The sequence below is a fragment of the Parasteatoda tepidariorum genome, chromosome 5 (assembly GCF_982258835.1).
Source record: "Parasteatoda tepidariorum strain Cologne lab strain chromosome 5, Ptep-v5.0, whole genome shotgun sequence".
NCBI classification, from domain to species: Eukaryota; Metazoa; Arthropoda; class Arachnida; order Araneae; family Theridiidae; genus Parasteatoda; species Parasteatoda tepidariorum.
In genome coordinates this window covers 5381059-5402813 of record NC_141759.1, presented here as the reverse complement: position 1 = coordinate 5402813, position 21755 = coordinate 5381059, and the positions used below count along the sequence as shown (strand labels likewise).

Below are 21755 nucleotides of genomic sequence, written 5' to 3'. Positions count from 1 at the left end.
TTTTAGTTTTTTAAAATTATTTTATTAATTCGCTTTTTCAGCTATTAGGCGTTTGTGAGTAATTTTAAGTAAGAATTTAGCAAAAATAGTTATTGGGATAAACTGGGTATTAAAAACAGCTCTGTAGTTTGAAACTGCGTATTCTAACATTAAAAAAAATCTTGTTTAGAGTTTCTTGAAATTATTTCATTAATCGTTACATGTTCACTTTTTCAGCTCTTAGACGTTTGCGAGTATTTTTAAAAAAGAATTTTGGCAAAGATAGTTATTGAGATAAGCTTGGTATTACAAATAGCTTTGTTTTTTAAAACTGCTTATTCTGCCATTAAAAAAAATTTCTTTTTTCTTGAGTTTTTTAAAATTATTTTATTAATTCGCTTTTTCAGCTCTTAGGCGCTTGTGAGTAATTTTAAGTAAGAATTTGGCAAAAATAGTTATTGGGATAAACTGGGTATTAAAAACAGCTCTGTAGTTTGAAACTGCGTATTCTAACATTAAAAAAATCTTGTTTAGAGTTTCTTGAAATTATTTAATTAATCGTTACATGTTCACTTTTTCAGCTCTTAGTCGTTTGTGAGTATTTTTAAAAAAGAATTTTGGCAAAGATTGTTATTGAGATAAGCTTGGTATTACAAACAGCTTTTTTGTTTAATCCTAAATATTCAAACATTACAAAAAATCTCAATTTGTTGAATGGTAGAACAAAATAACAATTTCCTTATAGTCGATTTGTGAGCATAATTTCTTTTTATATTGTATTTTAATTAGAACTTTCTTTTGAAAGATAATGGTCTACATACTTATAAGTTTCTTCGGAACAAACGAAACGAACTATTTCGATTACTTTCCTTAATTCTAGAAAAATATACCGATCTAGAACAATAAAAATGCCTTTTAAAATAGAAATTAACTAAAGAAATTAAATTTTGGAGGTATTAAAAAACTGAAAGACAGCATTATTACGCAAATAACTGCGTTCGCAAAAAAATTTATAATCAATCTTTACACTATGGGCCTCGTATACTTACTTGTAATGAATCCTTTGACGCAAATGGAAACCTTTATTCCTCTTATATATTTTTTCTGATGCTCAAATTACAAGTCAAAATATATTTTGGCATTTTTCTTACATAAAAAACTATCCAATTGTTACTGAAAAAATCTGTTAGATTGTAGCTATTGAATTTGTTCCAAAATATGAAATCCGAAATAAAAGTAATTATGTTCAAAATTTATCAATAATTGATTTCATAAATTAAGGAAATTTCAATGACAATTCTTTCTTTTAGACCTAAGCAACTGTAAATGCGGGCAAATTTTAAAATTAGAGAGATTTCGCAAATTTACGTAACCTTCGCTACGTTCCCGTACGTTAACCTTTAAATAATTGCGCATACCTCAGATCTGGGGAAATGCGAATGCACCCGAGAAGAATATCGAAGTTACGTAAGGGAAAATAAGAGATTTTGCCACAATCCGTAAATTAAGAATGCTAATGTAGTGGAATATCGTTATAACTTTGACCACAAAATCAAAACAAACATTTACAATAAACGTAGACGATCTCTACAAAGCTGTGGCATACGACTGAACATGCTTTTCTCTACGTAAAACTGTGGCTCGTTGAGCAGAAAAATTTGGTAGATTTTGATGAAATCAGCGATGAAGAATGAGGCTTATTATTTAGATTTGTGGCTGAAGCCTGAAGAAATTTAGTTTTTGCATGAGGTCCATAAATAACCATAATTTGCAGTAGTACACATGTAAGTTAGTAGTAATATAGTACGATTCATTTCTAAGTCCCATCAATACATTTCTTCAAATTAAATTCACATCCCATGTCCATGTTTTAGGTTTGAAGGTTGTTGTTTGTTTTTTTGGGATCGGCAGACTACAACTTAATGGTAACTTAGTAGCCATTTTTTTCCTCAAACCTAATGAATCGGTGACCGATATCGATATCTTCATTTAATAATCCCCTTTTAAAATTTGTTTTCTTCATTAATTTTTTTTTTAATTTTTAAAAATATGTTGGAAATAATACAGTTCTATAAAAAGTCAATTATAGTTAAATATTGGTTTGATCAACTAAAATAATATAAATATGTGTGCAAACTGTAGTTAAACATACTGACTGTTAAGAACTTTTTTTAATGATGCCTGAAGCAAATGCATTTAATGTTATTGTTGAATGACGGAAATGAGTGTGTTTGTTGACTTCCACCAGTGGTGAATGTTGACAATCACTTTGTCCGAAATATATACTAGATCTAATTGAAGTGCCACTGCCCGATATGACTAACAATAATATTTTTTAAGGTCAAGTGCCACTGCCCAGTATTAATTTAATAGGTACTCCAAACACTGTTAATTCTCTTAATATATCCTCAGCAGATATGGAAAATATCGAACTAATACAATAATATCAATGAATAAATTAATATCAAATAGAATATAACAAATATTGCGGACTTTCCCCAAAGCGGCGACTATGTGATTGTTGATATTCACGGGTGAAAGTCGACATTCTCTTAATTTTGCGAATATATATATATATATATATATATATATATATATATATATATATATATATATATATATATATATATATATATATATATATATATATATATATATATATATATATATATATATATATATATATATATATATATATTAGTACAATAAATAAATTCAAAAAGGACAAAAAGAAAAACGTAGAAAATTAAAAAATCAATAAATTATATGTATATATATATAGATAAATATTATTTTCAATAATCATCTTCATTCTCGTTTTTCTTTAATTATTATAAAATTTGGTATGTTTTTGGCTTGGTTTTACATGTAATACGTAGAAGCGAAATTTTTTTTGTGACTGAAGAAGGATTACCACTACGGTTAAATCATGAGCAATCTATGATTGCAACAATAGGTATTTCTGTTTTTTTTATTCATTTCGATAGCTGAAAAAGGTTTCAGATTCGCGGCTAATCAATAAAAAAATCTGAATGTTGATAACATTAACTTTAAGATGAGTATTATGATTTATAGATTTTTGTCAAATTAAAGAGTGCTCTTTTTCTCATTCAATTGAATATAAATTTAGAATTGAAGAATTACATGAATGCTAGATGAGACTTTTGATGGGTGTGTTTAAATTTACCTTTACTTACACTAAAACTCTTTAACTCACCATTCTGTATTCTCTGTATCTGTGTATTCATTATATTTTATAATAAAATTCTTGTTGGGTGTGTTACACTAAAACTCATCACAATTTTTGTTTTTTAAAAATGTGTTCTGTGTTTTCATTATATTTTCTAATAAATAGCTACAACCATATTTAGTCGCGCTAACTTTTATTGTTATAATTAGGCATTTGTATTTAAACTTATATATTTCTATCGTTGTAATATTATGATTGAATTATATTATATAATCTAACATATATAATTCTCTTACGTGGCTCCCAAATTTTGGCTGTATTTCTTTTCCGCCGGTGGCAACGTTTGCTTTGTTTTGTTTACGTTTTGAAAACACCAAAGCATTCTGCCGTTTAATGATGTGTTTCTGATCTAATATATATAATTCTCTTACGTGGCTCCCAAATTTTGGCTGAAGTACTTTGCACAACTAAATAAGATTCTTTTCACAACACTTAAATATATACTTTATTTTCTTCATATATCAGTCGGCAAAGAATTCTGCTAGGTTAAAAAACATTTCGCTAAAAAAATAACGAATTCTAAAAGAAATAAAAATAAACAACTTAAAAAGTAAAAATGCTGTTGCTAGCCATAGAATTTTTTGAGAGTTAGCTTCGCAACATAAATCAAAATGACATAGAAGCGCAACTAGATCAAAATTATGATACCTGAGCACTTGACGTAACAAATCCTTCAATTCTATAAGTGTTGTATCGTCAAATGCCCAAATTAACAATTGTGTTTTTAAAGAAATTCTATAAAAGTTTTAAATAAACAACCTACTTCTACAACTGCTTCTTGAAGAACTTGGCTCATTGATTAAAAATATTGTTTTAATTTTACAGTACTAACTTTACTTCTACATTCATTATTGCTATGACCCTCTTTCATTACATTTTACAACTTCATGCTAAATTTGAGGACTTTAAGTTTTGTTGTGGTTGAATACTGACATTTAGAAATGTGTACATAAAAAAATAATATTTAGAGGTTAAGAGTTGCCTCAGAAAAATTTGAATTGTTGACATTGAATTTAACCATGGAAACAATCGTTTTTGTGAAAAATTGAATTGTATTGTTGACATCAAAACTAAAAATATTGTGTTTCAACTTAACAATACTACCTTAATTTATACTTTAGAATTGCCTCGGAGAAATTTGAATTGTTAGAAATGACTTAAACAAAAAGTTTTATTTTAACTGGCAAATACTATATTATAATTTTAACTTTTTCTATGACTATACTCATTTTTTTACTATTTTCTTTGTTTTTTTATGCATTTAAATTTTTGTGATAAAATAAAAAACTCATAGTTGTTCTGCTTCTGAACACTGATGAAAACACAAAATGATGGGCTTCATCAACAATCAAAAATATCTACATTTGTTTTACAAATTCCATGTTATTAGGGTGGCGTCCTTCAGAGAATTAAAAATACAAAATTATCTTCATCAAAGCCGATGCTTTACATTCGGCGTTCAGTGGCAAACTACTATTGCATATTGTTTTACAACACATGGCTTTAGCCCTCTGGTGGGAAAGACTTTAAAACAAAACTTACAACAGTTACTTTTCTCATCAACTGAAATTTAGAATAGTGTGATTAAGAAAAATATGTGAACTGTTTGCAATTTCAAATTAATATTGAAATGTACAGGTTTAGAATTTTCTACAGAGAAAAGTTTTCGGGACTTCAGTATTCAAAAAATTATACAAAAGCTAGACGTTAAGAACGTATCCAATGAGCGAGCAAAGCGAGCATTGGATTGCGAAGCAATCCGAAATGAACTGCGAAAGCAGTTCCCGTGGTTGGCGAGCGCTAGCGAGCAGGAGGCGAAGCCTCCTAGTTTAATATAAATATAATTAAATCCTTATACAGGGGGAGAAAAAAATAATGGAATATCTTTAATAGTAATACATTTTTGTCGCTTTTCTCAAGAAATACTTAAAGAATTATTTTATAAACTTAGAAATGTGTAGATCATGTGAAATTCTCCTACTTATCTATGAAATTTAAAGCTTTTAGATGTTTGAGGGACGGACAATAAATTACAAACGAAAAATAGTTTTTCTGAATACCTTACACAAACAATGTAGCAATAAACTTATAATTTGTAACACCTATTTTGGTTAATATATGCAAAAGCTGCGCAAAATTTCGCAAACCTAGCTTAAATGTTTACAGAGATATGGAAATCTTTATAAGAAAAACTTAAATTTTTGTCGTTACTAATTTTTTACAGTGGGAGCGCAGTATAAAATAATTACTTTATTTGCTCATATATTGCGCTGTTTTAAGCAATTGTTTCTCAAATTTTAAAGCAATAATTTTTCAATTAATTTCAAATTGCTTCAGAAATTTTGTTTAATTTATTTGAAGTTACAGCAATAATACGGTTAGAAAAAAAAATAGTTTTTTATGAAAACGTCCATACTTCCATATATATTTATGCTAAGTTTACGAATTTTTGTGTAATTATCGCATATAATAGCCAAAATAATTATTACAAGTAACAAATTTAGTGCTAAATTGTTTAACATGTGTGCTCAAACACACACTCAAGGACGCATTTTATTGCCAGCGTGGAAATCAAAATGCTTTCAGCAAAAATATTTTTTCATTCTCATTAACAAAAGGAGGATAATCAACCTATTGGCTCACTTCTTATGGTCATCCATTATGGTTAATGGAATTTCCCTACTTAATCTATATATATATTTCTCTTACACGGCACCAAAAAAAACCTCATTACAACTCCCCGAATGGCAACGTTAGAAAATCGACCAATGATTGCTGCTAAAAATGTCACATGGCAAATGTCACATGTGGTGGCTCAACATATAGCGCTTTTAAAAACGGAAGCAATAACCAGAGTGAGCATTATCAGGTTGTTCAATTCAGATTCACGCCCTAAAGACATGATAATATTTAATTTAAACTCAATTAGGAATTAATTAGGCTGGCCTTCTCCATGACTATAAGTAAGTCACAAGGTCAGACGTTTGAGAAAATCAGTTTAGTATTGACTAAACAAATTTTTAGTCATGGAAAACTTTATGTTGGCTTGTCAAGAGTTAAGTCATTTGACAGCCTTTCAGTAATTGCTCCAAGATGCCAAATCTATAATTGTGTTTTCAAAGAAATTCTAAATGCTTAGTGTAAATTTCTTAGAGCTTTGCAGAAAAAAAATGTTTTTTGGAAAAAATTTAATTGAAACTTCGATTGGCGGCAGTAGGCAAGACGAATTGCCAAAATCAAAACTCCCCGATTAGAAATGCAGCATGGCGACCTCCACGTGGTATTTCTAGGGTAATGTTAGCAGCCATGCATTTTAATTTATTGTATGTAAAACATCCTTATTTTGTTTTAAAATGTTATGTACTTTATCACAAATGTTAATTAATATAGAAATTGATTTCAATAATGCTGATCACCAAAAAATATTTCATTTGGCGATAAAACAAATTTTTGTGTTCTTGAAAATGAAAGACTTTTTGAGGGTTATTATCTCACAAGGAAAAGTTAGGGTTTAAAGTTTATACTTTTAAATAATAAAATTTTTTCTAAAACTTTCAGAATTTCTAGCATTAACTAATTTATTATACACATTTAGTTGAATTTAGGTGAGTAACTGCAATATTTGATAATTTATTTTGCTAATATGTTTTTCATTTAGCTAATGCTTTGATTTTTTCACCATGTACAATCTAAATAGCTAATATACTTTTTTAAAAGCCAATAAGAACATTGATAGAATTCTTCTACATAAGTACAATACTATGTCTTTGATGATAAAATACTATGTCTTTGATGATAATATACTATGTCTTTGTGCTAGAACATTGTGTTCATTGGCGAGCGAGCGCTGTGAGTCATGGTTCACGGCGTGAACCACATAGGATTGCGTAGCAATTCTCGGGGGTTGGCGAGAGTTAGCTAGCAGGGGGCGGAGCCTCCTAGTATTTTATATTTTTTCATGTCAGGTTGTATGGTAGGCTGCAAAGGTTAGAGTGCGAACTAATTAACTGAACTAGTAAATTAATCAAGTAAATCAGGGTGTGTTTGGAATCAAAGCATCAATTCTTAAGTGACTGGGTATTTGTAATTAGAGAGGGCAAAGTGATCTGAATATTATCCAGAGCGTGTGTCCAACAGGAGCCTTATTATAAACTCTAATTCAAAGACAGAAAACTGAGCAGTGGTGGTTCAGGTGATAGAGTGTTCATCTCCCAATGAAATATCTTTGGTTCGAATCCCAGCGATGATAGGTTTATACGAATCGACCACAATGCTAAACATAAAATATCCTCAGAGGTCGATGGATCAGGGTTAGATCTCTCGGTCTAACAAAGTGAGTTTCTCGAGGTATTTTTCTCCATGCAACGCAAATGCGTTTTAATTCCATCAAAAAGTCCTCTACGAAAACTAGTTTATCCCAATCCAGGAGCTTCTATCTCAACTCAGAAGTTTCTGAGTTTGGTTCGGAGGTTACGGAGTTGAACAATGATAGTCGTGCACTTAGAATCAGGATGGATGTTATAAAATAAATAACACCGGTTATAAAATAAAATAAAATAACAGAAAACTCACTTTATGAATATTGATTTTATTTCTATTGAATGATTTGAGCAAGAAATTTATTCCGACTCGCAAATACCACCAACATTTTTGTATCCAGGATTGCAGACGCATATTTTCTCACTATTTGTGAAAGTACATCCTTTCGAGTTTTCTCCGCAGTTGCAATCTATAAAGCAAATCATAAATATAAGCCTTTATTTCATAAACACAGATTTTCTCTAGAAATACGTAAAAAGCGACACAATTAATTCATAGATTCAAAAGAAACTAAAAAATCTAAATGACTATCAATTAATTAAAAAATTATACCTCTAATATATGTTAGAATATTTCATTTCTAACCATTTAATAATATGACAATTTCCCCTATCATTATTATATGGAATATTCTCCTATTATATAGGAAATCATATGGGTAAATATATTTCCAGTGGAATTATAATAATAGTTGGAATCAAAAATGAGATTATTTATACGTAGAAATATATTATTATTATTTTCAGACAAAGTTTATTGACACTTAGGAAACATATTTTAATTCAGATTGGATAAATTTTCATTGGGTTGCGAGTTGCCCATCTTAATTTACCATTGTGTATAGGTAAAAAGAATCTTTTAGGTAGAATGAAGATTCAGGTTACTACTGTCGAAATTAAACGATGCTTGCTGATACTCATCAAAAATATATTTCCTTTTTCTTGCAGAAAACTTTGTTATGCCATTTAAAATTATATTTGAAGACTCTTTTACTTTACTCTGCATACTACTTTTATCGATTTTGTCGGAAAGGAGAATGACTTGAAGGCGAATTTCTTCTAAGCAAGAAAAGTATTGTTTCCAACATATTTTTTCATGCTGAATTGAAGCTGAAGTTCAAGATCCGAACTAATAGTTTGGAAGGAGCCGTAGTAGCTCAGGAGATAGAGCGTTCGCCATCCAGTGAGCTGTACCGGCTTTGCCTCCCAGTGATGGCTGGTCGATCCGAATTTCACACCCGGCTCGTACCAACCACAGTGCTGACGTAAAATATCCTTAGTGATAGACGGTTGGTACGTTGGGGTCCCCTTGTAATCGGGCTAACTGTGAGAAACTTTCCTCTTCATGTAAAGCAAATTCGGGTTAGTTCTATCAAAAAGCTTTCCATGAAGGCAAATTTTTCCCAATACTTGATCAATTGATCCAGGAGTTCTGGATTGGCTTCAAAATTGCAAGGTTAAGGGGTTAAGGTTATATTAGCAGTCGTATGCCCTAAAATTGGGTCGACTGTTCAATGACTGTTATAAAATAAAATAGTTTGTACTTACGGCAAACAAGGTATTAAAGTATTTTTATTAAGTTTAAATAAATGTGACTATTCACGAGTCCAAAGAACGAATAGTTCAAAAGTGTCATGCATTTTCCTGTATAGAAAAAGCACACTTTTAGACGTGTGTAGGTATAGTGTGGAAAAAAATAAAAATTAAACAGTCTACCCCAAATAGGTCTTGATCCTAATAATCGGATCTTCACGTTCTAGGTTTAAAGGGGTGACCACAAATATGCTAATTATTTAGTACAAAAGATATTTTAAGTTACGAAATTCGACACAAAGACTACTTATTCAGAATAAACCTACTTTTTTTCTTCAACGGACTTGAATTTCCTACCCCCAAAATGTAGAGGGTAGGCGCAATCTGGAAAACATAGCCTTCGTTAAACAATTAAACTTATTAAAAAAAAATAAAAAAAATATTTTAAAAAACCACGTTTTTGTAGTGGATAATAATAATTAAAAAACAAAAATTCGAAAAGCGAAAAGCGTGGGGCGCATGAAATACATAACAGTAACAGTATGTGTGCTCTTTAGAATATGTGTATGTATATCTGTAATTGCATATGAATGTGTATGTGGTTGTGCATGTGTATGAGTAAGAAAATGTGTATATGTACTGTTATATATTTCACGCCCCCTACGTTCTTCGTTTTTCAATTTTTTGTTTTTTAATTATTATTCTCCACTACAAAAATGTGATTTTTGAAAATATTATTTTTATTTTTATTTTTTTTTTTTTGTACTCACTTCCAAAATCTCAATTTTTTCACTCACAGTACACAAAACTTTTCAACTGACATGTGACACTCATTTGAAATAATCAAATCGACAACAAAAGACAATCGCAAAAATATCAATTTTTCGTTAATTTTAATTTTATTTTACTTTGTATGTCTTTTTTCTCTTCATTTTCATGCATTGTCATCCAATTCTGAACTATGGGCCAAATTTGAAGTCTGTAGCTAGTCGGGAAGTTAGTTTAAACTCTATTACAAAATTCCACCCGAAGAGACATACACGAAGGCAAGTTGATATAAACGGGGTAAAACTGATAGAAATGGAACTCATTCCTTTATTTTAAAGTGGTAGGAAAGGTAAGGATGCTAATGAAAATCCCCATATACCTTCGCACTTATTATTCATTCATTTAATCATATAACTTGAGTAATTTAAGCAATGAAATAAATAAAATAAAGGTTAAAATATAAACGCTATTGAAATATGTCCTTAAGTATACTCTAAAACACATCTAGAATAGATTTTGGATAGATGAATAAAAAATCCATTTTTCGAATAGGGCGGAGACGTTAACCTGTTCGACATAGTTGACTTCGTAACTATTTAACTTTGATTTCAGGGAAGGAAATCATTCCATTGTCTCATTTGTCTTTTAAAACTTCAAATTTGACGCAGTTGTTTAACCTCCTAAAAAACGTTTTTCAGAACAGCAGTCAAAAAATAAATCAAACAAAATAAAATTAAATGAAAGTAAATAAATGAATGAATAAATAAAAATATACTGCTTTTAAATTTTTAGAAAGTTTTGATGAATTATATATTACTGTGTTTTTTTTTCTATCTAAGAGCCATTACCATTACTTTACGTTAAACTTACGTTAAGTATTTTAATTTAATATACTGTGTCACTAAAGGAAAAATCCCCAATAAAATATCCCCATAAAAAGATAATTTTCTTAAAGAAATGTGAAAATGCAAATAAAAGTCGATATGTTTTGAGCATTCAAAAATTCACGTCACGAGTCGTTAACGTCTTGCGAGCCCCGAGAATGGCAACGTTTGAAGTAAATGTTTAGTGCCCTCAAAAATAGGCACCGATTTTTAAGACTCGGTAGACAAGAAATCTTAAAGTGATTTGAAACAAAAAATGCATGGGTGCCAACGAAAAATGGAAAATAAATGTGGAAAAAAGAGAACTAGAGAAACCGTGGTAGCCGAGAGTGAAATTGCAAGTGCAGCCTTGGCTACATTATTTAAAAAAGACAGGTTTTAAAATTTAGACTGAAGGAAAACGGTATATAAGTCCCTTTACAAGAGATACCCAAGATGCACATTCTTTGAGGATAAATTTAATCTCGATAATACCATGACCTCCGAGAAGGGGGTCATACTTCTCGGGGGTCACGATAATACCCAACTACCCCTGCCACATCAGCTTCATCTTTGATACCCCAGGAATCTTGTTTTATTCATATGAATGCCGATATTCTTATTAACGATATTAATTTCGCCCCGTGGTATTTGGAAATGCATTTTGCATTGATTTACCGTTCCCAGTTTTTCTAATTTTTTTTCTTCTTTAAATTTTTTATTTCCTTTTTCACTCTTAGGGTACTGCGGTTTTTCCACCACTATTTTCCACTTTTATTTTTATTTTCTTGTATAAATAGATTATTTAACATTATTTCTCGTTGAAATAGATTATTTAACAATAATCTATTTCAATACAGTGGTGAATATAAACGTAATAAAATACATTTATGTTAGTTTTGCTGTCACTAATACAGTTTCTTAAGGACCTCACGAATTCTGTTTAAGAGGAGACTATCGTATCATATGTATAATTTATGTAATGATGGTAAGAATGGTAAAGTAAGTTTGTAACAAAAGGAATAAAGCAAAGAAATTATGGTAGCAATATTTGGTGATAACTGTTCAACAAGTTGAGCAATATTTCATGGTTAATTTACGAAAATCCGTTTCTGATTGTATCAAAACATCAGGATGCCATTTGCAAATTATCTAATTACCTTTATCTGAAGAAAAAACTCACTTATTTGATAGAATGAAGCGATTTTTTTAAAAAAAAATGAATCCTACAATGTTCTTAAACATACATATTTCAATCTTTTTTAAAATGTCACATAACATTCACTAATTTTTTCAATTATAAAAAAAAATCGTGAATTATATGAAAGTGCATTTTCTATTTTTTACTCGATCTTTTTCGTGATCTTCCCTACATCTCAGTACATACTTAAAATAATGCAAATTTGGTTTTAGTATAAAATCTTCATATTTAAGAAAGTTAAAAACAACTTAAAAAATACTATAATGACTTATAAAAAATTCATGTGTTCGTATACTAAGATCTTTAAAAATTGTAAATAATTTATAAATCGACTCAAATTTTATTTTTCAGGGAGATGAAAACAGGGGAAATCTTTGCTTTTTGGGCAGAAATCAAATTAAAACAAATCAGTTGCCTAGGAACTTCAAGAAATTTTTCTTTTAACTATGTATTTGAAAAAAAAGGAAGAAAAAATGCCTTTCCAACCCAAGTTAACACAAAAACGATGAATGGGTTATTTTTTATTTTATTCTTTTTAATTCTTTCAGATTGATTGCTTAGCAACGGAGAATTTCTCTCTTTTCGATTACGCAGTTAGAGTATGGTTACAGTAAATATCTCTTTCTGCTAACTATAGTTCTTGACCTCTTTTTGGGACGACGCCAAATATAACGCCAAATATGTCTACCTTTCCCCTATTTTGAAGGTCAAGAATCCAAATAAGTAAATATATGTTTATTCAGAGAAAATACATTTCTGAGTTTTGTCACTTAATCATTAGTTAGTTCTAATTGATTAGCATATTTGAAATCCACCCCAGAAAACATCACGATTGACTCTTAGAACGTGAAAATCTGATCATTAAAACAAAAGTTATTCAGGGTGATATTTTTTTGCGTACTGTACATACATAAAAGTAACACTTAAGACAAAAAACATATGACCTTAACGTATCTCATCACAAAATGTATTATCGCCTTGTATTATCGCCTTCTTCTTACCGATCTTAGCATTTCAGAGAAATGGGGACACTTAGTAAATGAATTTTAACAAATCCTGCTGAGAACCTATTATTGAATTGTATAATAATTTAAGTTTCTGGAGAACAAACAATGGCGTAATTGTCCCCCGATATTATCATAAATTTCGCATTGTTTCATTTCTGATGACATAGCATGTAAGGAGAAGAGGAATTCTTGTTGTCTTATGCCCCTGGTCAATTACTGGCAAGTCTATATTAATGCATAGGGGTGCGCTTCTTGTTTACCAAGAGCGCTCTCTATGGCCAAGAATTCGACTTTTGCCACACACATGCGTCAAGGCCCGTTTCACAGGCAGGACACAATCGCACAACATCCATCCATCTACAGATTATACTTTTGACTTGAACCAGAGCACGATTAATCTCCAATTCAGTATCCCCAGAGGTGTAAGACTTGTAGTACCGACAGATTTACCGTGCAGTCACCATTTACTGTACGGGGAGTCTTACGCCGGCCAGGATCGAACTCACGACCTCTTGGACATGGTCCCAATACCAACCAGGCTATCCCAGCCCTGAGGAAATAAAAAGTCTTATACCTTCGCATCTATCTCCGTGGTTGTAATGTCCTCGATGGCATGTGCAAGTTTTCACTCCATCTCTGAAACTACAGGATGTTGCACCAGCACCACAATCGCACACTGTAATTTAAAAATGAGATCGTTAATTTGTTGTAGAAACTTATAATCTAGATAACAAAATTTATAATGTAGGATTCCCAGTAGACAAATGTCGACATTTGAAAATCTTTATCCTCAATAAGACATATTATTTTCAAATCTGACAATTAAGTCATCTAATTTTAAAAGTAGAATTTGGAGATATGAAAATTCTATTAAACACTAAAATGGTCCCCCCCCCCATAAAAAGATAGATGATTTTCAACTACTGCTATGATTTGTTTAACACTTTCATAAGGGCAAAAGCGTGTTTATGTCTTACCTTCTGCACTAAATTGAAACAAAACGCGCTTTTTTTTTAAAACATGATTCTTAAACTTCAAAAACTAATAATCAATTGGAATCAATAACAAAATTCCCTCTGTGTTTAAAAAATTAATAAAATGAAAATAATAATCTATACTAAATATTGGTAAATAGGTTGTCTGAAACGCTACTATAGTATTGAAAATCTTTGTGTAGAGGACGAGTTATTTCGGCGCACAGCAAATTTTCCTTCAAAACGAGTTATCTCGTCAATTAATCGTTTTTTATTTTGCGCACTTTTTATATGTACATACACTCAATGATAAATTCAACAGATATAAATTCAATGATAAATTCAATAAATAAAACATATTCAAGATCGCAATCTCACGCTCAAAATCCACATCAGAGCAGAAAAGTGGGAGCAATTTCCACTGAAAGGCAATCAGTCTGTCAAAAGTATCAACCTGCCTGCTTCATGCGTGCATATTTTAACTGTTGAAAGGCTATTTTATTTTTATTATATCAACCGATGCCAGAACCTATTTTTTTAATCTGTCATTAAAATCAATCCAGTTGTTTTGAAGATATATACCAAATCTGAAAATTCTCTCAATTTTGAACACCAGTATCTAAATCAAACTTTCTATTCTCTTCAAAATCTGCATACAGATTAAATATGATCTAATGTCTTTTACAAAATAGGAAAGAAAAGCTAAGCAAAAACATTTTTATAAGAAAATACAATCTATTAACTGCTCAGCTGACATGAATTGAATTGTTTATAGCTTAAAATCAAGTAGTTTCTTCAGCGATTTGATAAAATAACAATTGTTTTAATCAATTGTAAACAATTAAAACATTTTATTTCCTAGATCTTTTTTTTACTAGTTCTAGATTTACTGTCTTGTTTTATTAGGTATTTTTCTGAACTGTGTTTACCTGATCATGTTTCTAACTCTGAAATAAAATCATGTAAATAAATCTTGTGAACTTTACCCTTGCATTGTTTGTCATGATGATCGAATTGCAGATTGCGATCTTTGCATCTGCAGAAAGCATACGCTGTTATACCGTGGTTGTAGTAGTAGTCGCAGGTCACGTGATCGCTCGTGCCGCAGTCCACTACCTTGTTGTGGCAATCATCGATCACTTTGCAGTGTTCTCCACTGGTGCCCTCAATGCAGTGGCAGGAACGCTTCTTCTCAATGTGTTCGTAATCTAGACAGGGTTCCCATCTGGTGCACTTATCGTGACATACACCGAAAGGTAAACAATCCTCGTTTGTCCGACACTTATCTGAAATATCAAGCGAGTGAGCAGCCGTAAGCAAGAAAAGAAAAAACTTATAAAGTAGATATGTATTAAATACAAACATTTAGTAAATAAAGCAATATTTAATTTAGGAGCAAATTATTCTCATTTAGATTATGATGTCTTTTAATTGGGTATTTAACTTTGTTTGATTTCTTTTCCATTTAAAATTTTCAATTGTATTATTAAATTTCCAGGATAGTTCACTTTCCTGCTACTGATGTTTATAGTTTGGCGCAGAATTAAGATATTTTTCCTACTTTTCATTCTTTGTTTTGTATTAAATTAGGTAAAAATACTGAAAAATATTGTATTTAAAATTTTTTTAATTTTTAGTTATGAAATAAAGCATGGGGCACCGGTGTTACTTTCTACGCTAAAGGTAAAATCTCTCAAACCCGGCTCACTTCCGAACAATAATTTTAGAAATTTACTGTTATTTCGATCTAAGAGAAATAGTAATTCGAACTTATTTAATTTACAAAATCAATTGTAGATAAATTTTTGAATATGAATGAAAAACAATTTTTGACCCAGCTAGTGCCGGGGTTGCCTGCGAACTTCTGATAGTGGTGTATTAGTTGTGCTCAAGTTATCCTCTGCAAAACGCAGTGTGAATAGTCCTTTAGTGTGAAACAATTTCATTTTCCGAGTACGACAAGTTAATTATATCTTATAGTGGACATTTTAAAAACATCCTAATATGATTTTCATTCACCGAAAGACTTTTAAATAATTGTGTGATGTGGTTTTCATTTATTTTTCTTCGATTTTCATGAATATTGCGGGCCAATTGCTGAAACATTCTAAACTAAAAGAAAGGAATAAAAAGATATATAATAAGTATAAGAAAAAAAAATCTATCATGCCACCTGAACTTGAAAGCAAGATCTGTTTTATTAACCTTAACTGTTTTCCTGTTACAAACTACTAACCTAAACTAATCTTAATTTAAATTAGAGCACATTGTATTAATGTGTTACTATCCTTGACTAAATTGAACCTTGATTCAAATAACTTCATCTATTTTTTATGCTTTTCTTTTAATTTTAAAATTTTACGAGTCCTAGACGTTTCTGGAATACTATTTAAGATCATTCAAAAGAGGCTGTTTTTCTACTGGGATCTATACTCTTTTTCGAGTTAATTTTCTGAAAATTAAGCCAGAGAGAAAAACCAAAATTTTCAACACCTTTTTGCTTTTAACCCTTTTGGGCACAGTGTTTCCAATCTGACAACACTTATTCAAAAAATATTATTAATTTAAAAAATTTAACTATAAACGTTTGCAACTACTATTTCCTTTTTTATACTACTTTTTGGCAACCACTACTTTTTAAACAGCATGGAGCTTAAGAATATCTCTTTATGGCGGTCAAAGATATCAGTTGCTAATGTGCTCCCTTTTGCCTCAAATTTTCAATACATTTATTTTCAAATGAAGGAAGTTCAGGACTTACTTCGCTCGACGCATCTTTTTTGCGGCCAATCAAATCTCTGGTTCTGGTCCTTGCACTGACAATAAGCTCGCTCCAGATATGTATTATACCTACAGATGACGTCATCTCCGCCACCGCAATAGTTGGGATTGTCGATACATTCTTCCACTCTTTCGCAGTAGTCTCCACTTGTCCCGAATTTACATTCACAGTAATGAGGTTCTTTTTCATCGTAATCGTAATTAGCATTTATACAGTCTGCTCCGTTAAAACACTCCTTATAAGTTTGGCAGGGCTCTGAAAGAGAAATGAAAGCGAAGCGCATAATCAGTAACTAATCATCAGTTATCCCATCCAAAACTTATTAATTGGGGATGGATTCAAAAATAGGTTATATTCAGGTCATTTGAAACACATAATCATCAGTTATCCATCTGAAAAATGATCAATAGTAGATGGATTGAAGAAAAAGTTAACATTTAGGTCATTTGAGACGCATAATCAGTAACTAATTATCAGTTACCCCATCCAAAAACTATTAATAAGGGATGGATTAAAAAAAAGATTACATTCAGGTCATTTGAAACACATAATCATCAGTTATTCATCTGAAAAATGAGCAATAATGGAAGGATCGAAGAAAAAGTTTAGATTTAGGTCATTTGAGATGCATAATCAGAAGTAATCATCAGTTATCCCATCCAAAACTTATTAATTGGGGATGGATTCAAAAATAGGTTATATTCAGGTCATTTGAAAACATAATCATCAGTTATCCATCTGAAAAATGATCAATAGTGGATGGATTGAAGAAAAAGTTAACATTTAGGTCATTTGAGACGCATAATCAGTAACTAATTATCAGTTACCCCATCCAAAAACTATTAATAAGGGATGGATTAAAAAAAAGATTACATTCAGGTCATTTGAAACACATAATCATCAGTTATACATCTGAAAAATGAGCAATAATGGAAGGATCGAAGAAAAAGTTTAGATTTAGATCATTTGAGATGCATAATCAGAACTAATCATCAGTTATCCCATCCAAAACTTATTAATTGGGGATGGATTCAAAAATAGGTTATATTCAGGTCATTTGAAACACATAATCATCAGTTATCTATCTGAAAAATGATCAATAGTAGATGGATTGAAGAAAAAGTTAACATTTAGGTCATTTGAGACGCATAATCAGTAACTAATTATCAGTTACCCCATCCAAAAACTATTAATAAGGGATGGATTAAAAAAAAGATTACATTCAGGTCATTTGAAACACATAATCATCAGTTATCCATCTGAAAAATGAGCAATAATGGAAGGATCGAAGAAAAAGTTTAGATTTAGGTCATTTGAGATGCATAATCAGAACTAATCATCAGTTATCCAATCCAAAACTTATTAATTGGGGATGGATTCAAAAATAGGTTATATTCAGGTCATTTGAAAACATAATCATCAGTTATCCATCTGAAAAATGATCAATAGTGGATGGATTGAAGAAAAAGTTAACATTTAGGTCATTTGAGACGCATAATCAGTAACTAATTATCAGTTACCCCATCCAAAAACTATTAATAAGGGATGGATTAAAAAAAAGATTACATTCAGGTCATTTGAAACACATAATCATCAGTTATACATCTGAAAAATGAGCAATAATGGAAGGATCGAAGAAAAAGTTTAGATTTAGGTCATTTAAGATGCATAATCAGAACTAATCATCAGTTATCCCATCCAAAACTTATTAATTGGGGATGGATTCAAAAATAGGTTATATTCAGGTCATTTGAAACACATAATCATCAGTTATCTATCTGAAAAATGATCAATAGTAGATGGATTGAAGAAAAAGTTAACATTTAGGTCATTTGAGACGCATAATCAGTAACTAATTATCAGTTACCCCATCCAAAAACTATTAATAAGGGATGGATTGAAAAAAAGATTACATTCAGGTCATTTGAAACACATAATCATCAGTTATCCATCTGAAAAATGAGCAATAATGGAAGGATCGAAGAAAAAGTTTAGATTTAGGTCATTTGAGATGCATAATCAGAACTAATCATCAGTTATCCCATCCAAAACTTATTAATTGGGGATGGATTCAAAAATAGGTTATATTCAGGTCATTTGAAAACATAATCATCAGTTATCCATCTGAAAAATGATCAATAGTGGATGGATTGAAGAAAAAGTTAACATTTAGGTCATTTGAGACGCATAATCAGTAACTAATCATCAGTTACCCCAACTGAAACTTAGTAATTGGGGATTGATTCAAAAAAAGATTATATTCAGGTCATTTGAAACACATAATCATCAGTTATCCATCTGAAAAATGATCAATAGTGGATGGATTAAAGAAAAAGTTTTCATTCAGGTCATTTGAGACGCATAATCATTCACTAATTAACTAGTCATCAGTTACTCTATCAAAAAACATTATTAATAGTGCGTGGATTCAAAAAAAAGGTTTCAGTAACATATTTTAAAATAAAAATTTTGTAAGAAATATATTTCAGACTGGGGACAGAAAGCTCTAGTCTGACAGCCGTTGTGGTTAGCGTGTGCAAAAATCTTATTTGGAAGTCTTAAATTCCGACAATACCTTAAGGAGTAAAGAAATATGAATTAAGGTTACGCTTAAATTTAAAATTTAGCCAATACTTACATCAGGGATGCTACACATCATTAAAAATATAAAAAGTGGTGCTAATTTTTACCAATCCATTCCCTTTCAGCATCTATTCATTTTTTTTCTGGTTATTTATTAATTTAGTCTTATTTCTCTAACGCATTTTTTTAACCATTATACTTTTTGGCCATTTGTCTTAATAAGATGTTACTTATCCGTTTACAGAATATTGTAATTCTAGTATTTTATTAATTAATCCTTTAGTCTTTTGTATTACATCTTAAACATTTTTCCCTAAGCTATTAAGCAAACAAGCTTTATTAAAGATATAGTTTATTTGTCCGTTCTAAAGCTCAGATAATTCGTCACGGCAAGTGTCGTGATAATTCGTCTCAGATAATTCGTCACGGCATATGCATATAGTTTAAATTCATCGCATTGCTTCAAATGTAAAACTCTTAAACTATGACTTTTGGTATTTTTCTTGGCGACAGAGCGTCAAAAAAAATATTAAAAGAAATATCAAGAAGAAAAAAAAGAAAACTACTTAGGAACGCGAAAAGTAACACTTAAATAATGTTCTCAAAATATGGAACAACTTCCTGAAATAATGGAATCCTATTTTCGAGTTTGAAGATGCTTTGGTGATCAATAAAAAAAATAAAAAAATTCATGTTTAAACAGAAAAGTATGTCTTCTTTTCTAGTCTAATTTCGTAATTTAAAATATCGCATGATATAATAAATTGGCGTATTCAAAATTCTTCGATGATTTAATTCAGACTTACTTCGATCCACACATGTTTTAGTGGGAATGTCGAATCTCTTCCCGAATGTCCGACATTCGCAGATGGTCCTCCGCTTCTTCCGGTGGAATCCACAGGAGACATCTGGGTCATTGCCACACATGCCCGGATTGTCGACGCACTCATCGATGATGTCACAGTTTTTGCCACTAATGCCTTGAAAACAGTCGCAATACTCTTCTCCTAAGTTACCTCGACAAACACCCATGAAGTTACAATCTTCTCTTGACGTGCAACGACCTGAGCAACAACGTAAACAGCGATCAGTGCAAATAATATTTTTTGTGAAAAAAAAAGAGTTTCTATTGCATTGTGTGCTTAAAAACGTAAACTCTTAGTAAACAGAATAAGTGTCTCAGGATTAAGTGATTTTTCTTCACTTCACACTTTTCCCCTCACCGTCACCATAATTTAGCAAATCTTGCTTTTTCTCAACTCTATTATATTCCAACTTGTTACTGAAACGTACTGCTGTGGGGGGAAAGTAAGATTTGCCAAAACCAAAGAGGGGAAAATATGAAGAGTAGGGATATCGCATTACCTTGAGACACCTTTTCCGTTTACAGAGATAATTTTTTTAATTTAGAGAAAAATATAAGCCAAAATTTTACCTGTGTCTTCTCTGCTTCCACTTAATACTTTTAAGTTCATGTGATAAATGTCACTCACATTTCTTTCAGCACCGACAAGCTCAAACATGAAATAAATTGTGAAACAATTTATTAGCAAGAGTGTCGTATTCATCCCCATGTTCAAAAAGATAACACTTTTAAACTTGTATAAATTTCAGTTCAATTTCTGTAAAGAAGAATGAAATTATATCATTTCTTTAAAAAAAAAAGTTTTTTGTTTCTTCCAATATGAAAAGAACACTCCGTGCTAAAAAGAAATGAAATCGGATAATATTTTGTTCTCCCTTTAATAAAAATAAGAATCAAATTTAAATCAACTGATAAAAAACGATTTCCTTTATCATACTCTTTGGTAACAGAAATTATTCGTCACAATTTTTCTCACGAGTTTTATCGAAAAATTTAGAAGAAAGATAAACAGATGTTTATTATGATGTGACTCGATTTAATTTTAACTCTCGATTGGAAAAGTATTTCATAAATTGCGAAGGTTTTAAAATAAAGATTTAAACTTACTGAAAGTGATAAATGAAATATGTAAGAAATATTTTCGATATAAAATTAGATTTCACCAAATAATAGCATTTCATAATACTACAATACATTAAAATTTTTGTATTGAAAGCCTTGTACAAAAATTTCCAGAAAAATAGAAGAAGAATTTTATTTTATTTTATAATTAGAATTGAACAGTCGACTCAATTCTGAATTCACGACTGTCAATGTTCAATTCCATAGCCTTGTAACTCTGAACCAAATCCAGAAGACAAAGGAACTCTTAGATCAAGTATTGGAAGAAATTTAGCTGCGTTGAGGACATTTTGATGGAACTAGTCCACATTTACGTTGCATTGAGAGGAAAACCTCTCGCTGTAGGGAGACTCTAACCTATGATCCGTTTACCACTGAGGAAATTTTATGTCAGTAACGCGACCGGTGCAAGCCGGTAGCGGGCGGAATGCGTATCTACCTGCCATTGCTTGGATTCAAACCCAGATCACCTCATTGGGAGGCAAGCTCCTCCCACAGGGATTGACAAA

At 30.8% G+C, this 21755-nt stretch overlaps 1 protein-coding gene across 1 annotated transcript; it reads right to left on the bottom strand.

The window, feature by feature from the left end:
* Positions 1–7801: 7801 nt before the first annotated feature.
* Positions 7802–21000, bottom strand: LOC107438375 (sperm transmembrane protein 9). The gene is made up of 6 exons (XM_043055534.3): positions 20695–21000; positions 20066–20323; positions 16656–16931; positions 14881–15180; positions 13495–13596; positions 7802–7958 (listed from the first exon to the last, which is right to left on the bottom strand). Exons 1-6 carry the CDS (start codon positions 20831–20833, stop codon positions 7849–7851), a joined length of 1185 nt encoding a protein of 394 aa, XP_042911468.2. The 5' UTR covers positions 20834–21000; the 3' UTR covers positions 7802–7848.
* Positions 21001–21755: the final 755 nt, after the last annotated feature.

What these genes read in the sequence shown, in the direction of transcription:
- LOC107438375 (XM_043055534.3), bottom strand. Translation starts at nt 20,833, where the DNA reads ATGGGGATGAATACGACACTCTTGCTAATAAATTGTTTCACAATTTAT. An exon ending in TAAAACATGTGTGGATCGAA is followed by an intron (nt 16,932 to 20,065) that starts GTAAGTCTGAAT and finishes TTTCTCTTTCAG; the next exon opens with AGCCCTGCCAAACTTATAAG. An exon ending in CCACGGAGATAGATGCGAAG is followed by an intron (nt 7,959 to 13,494) that starts GTATAAGACTTT and finishes TTTGCTTTATAG; the next exon opens with ATTGCAACTGCGGAGAAAAC.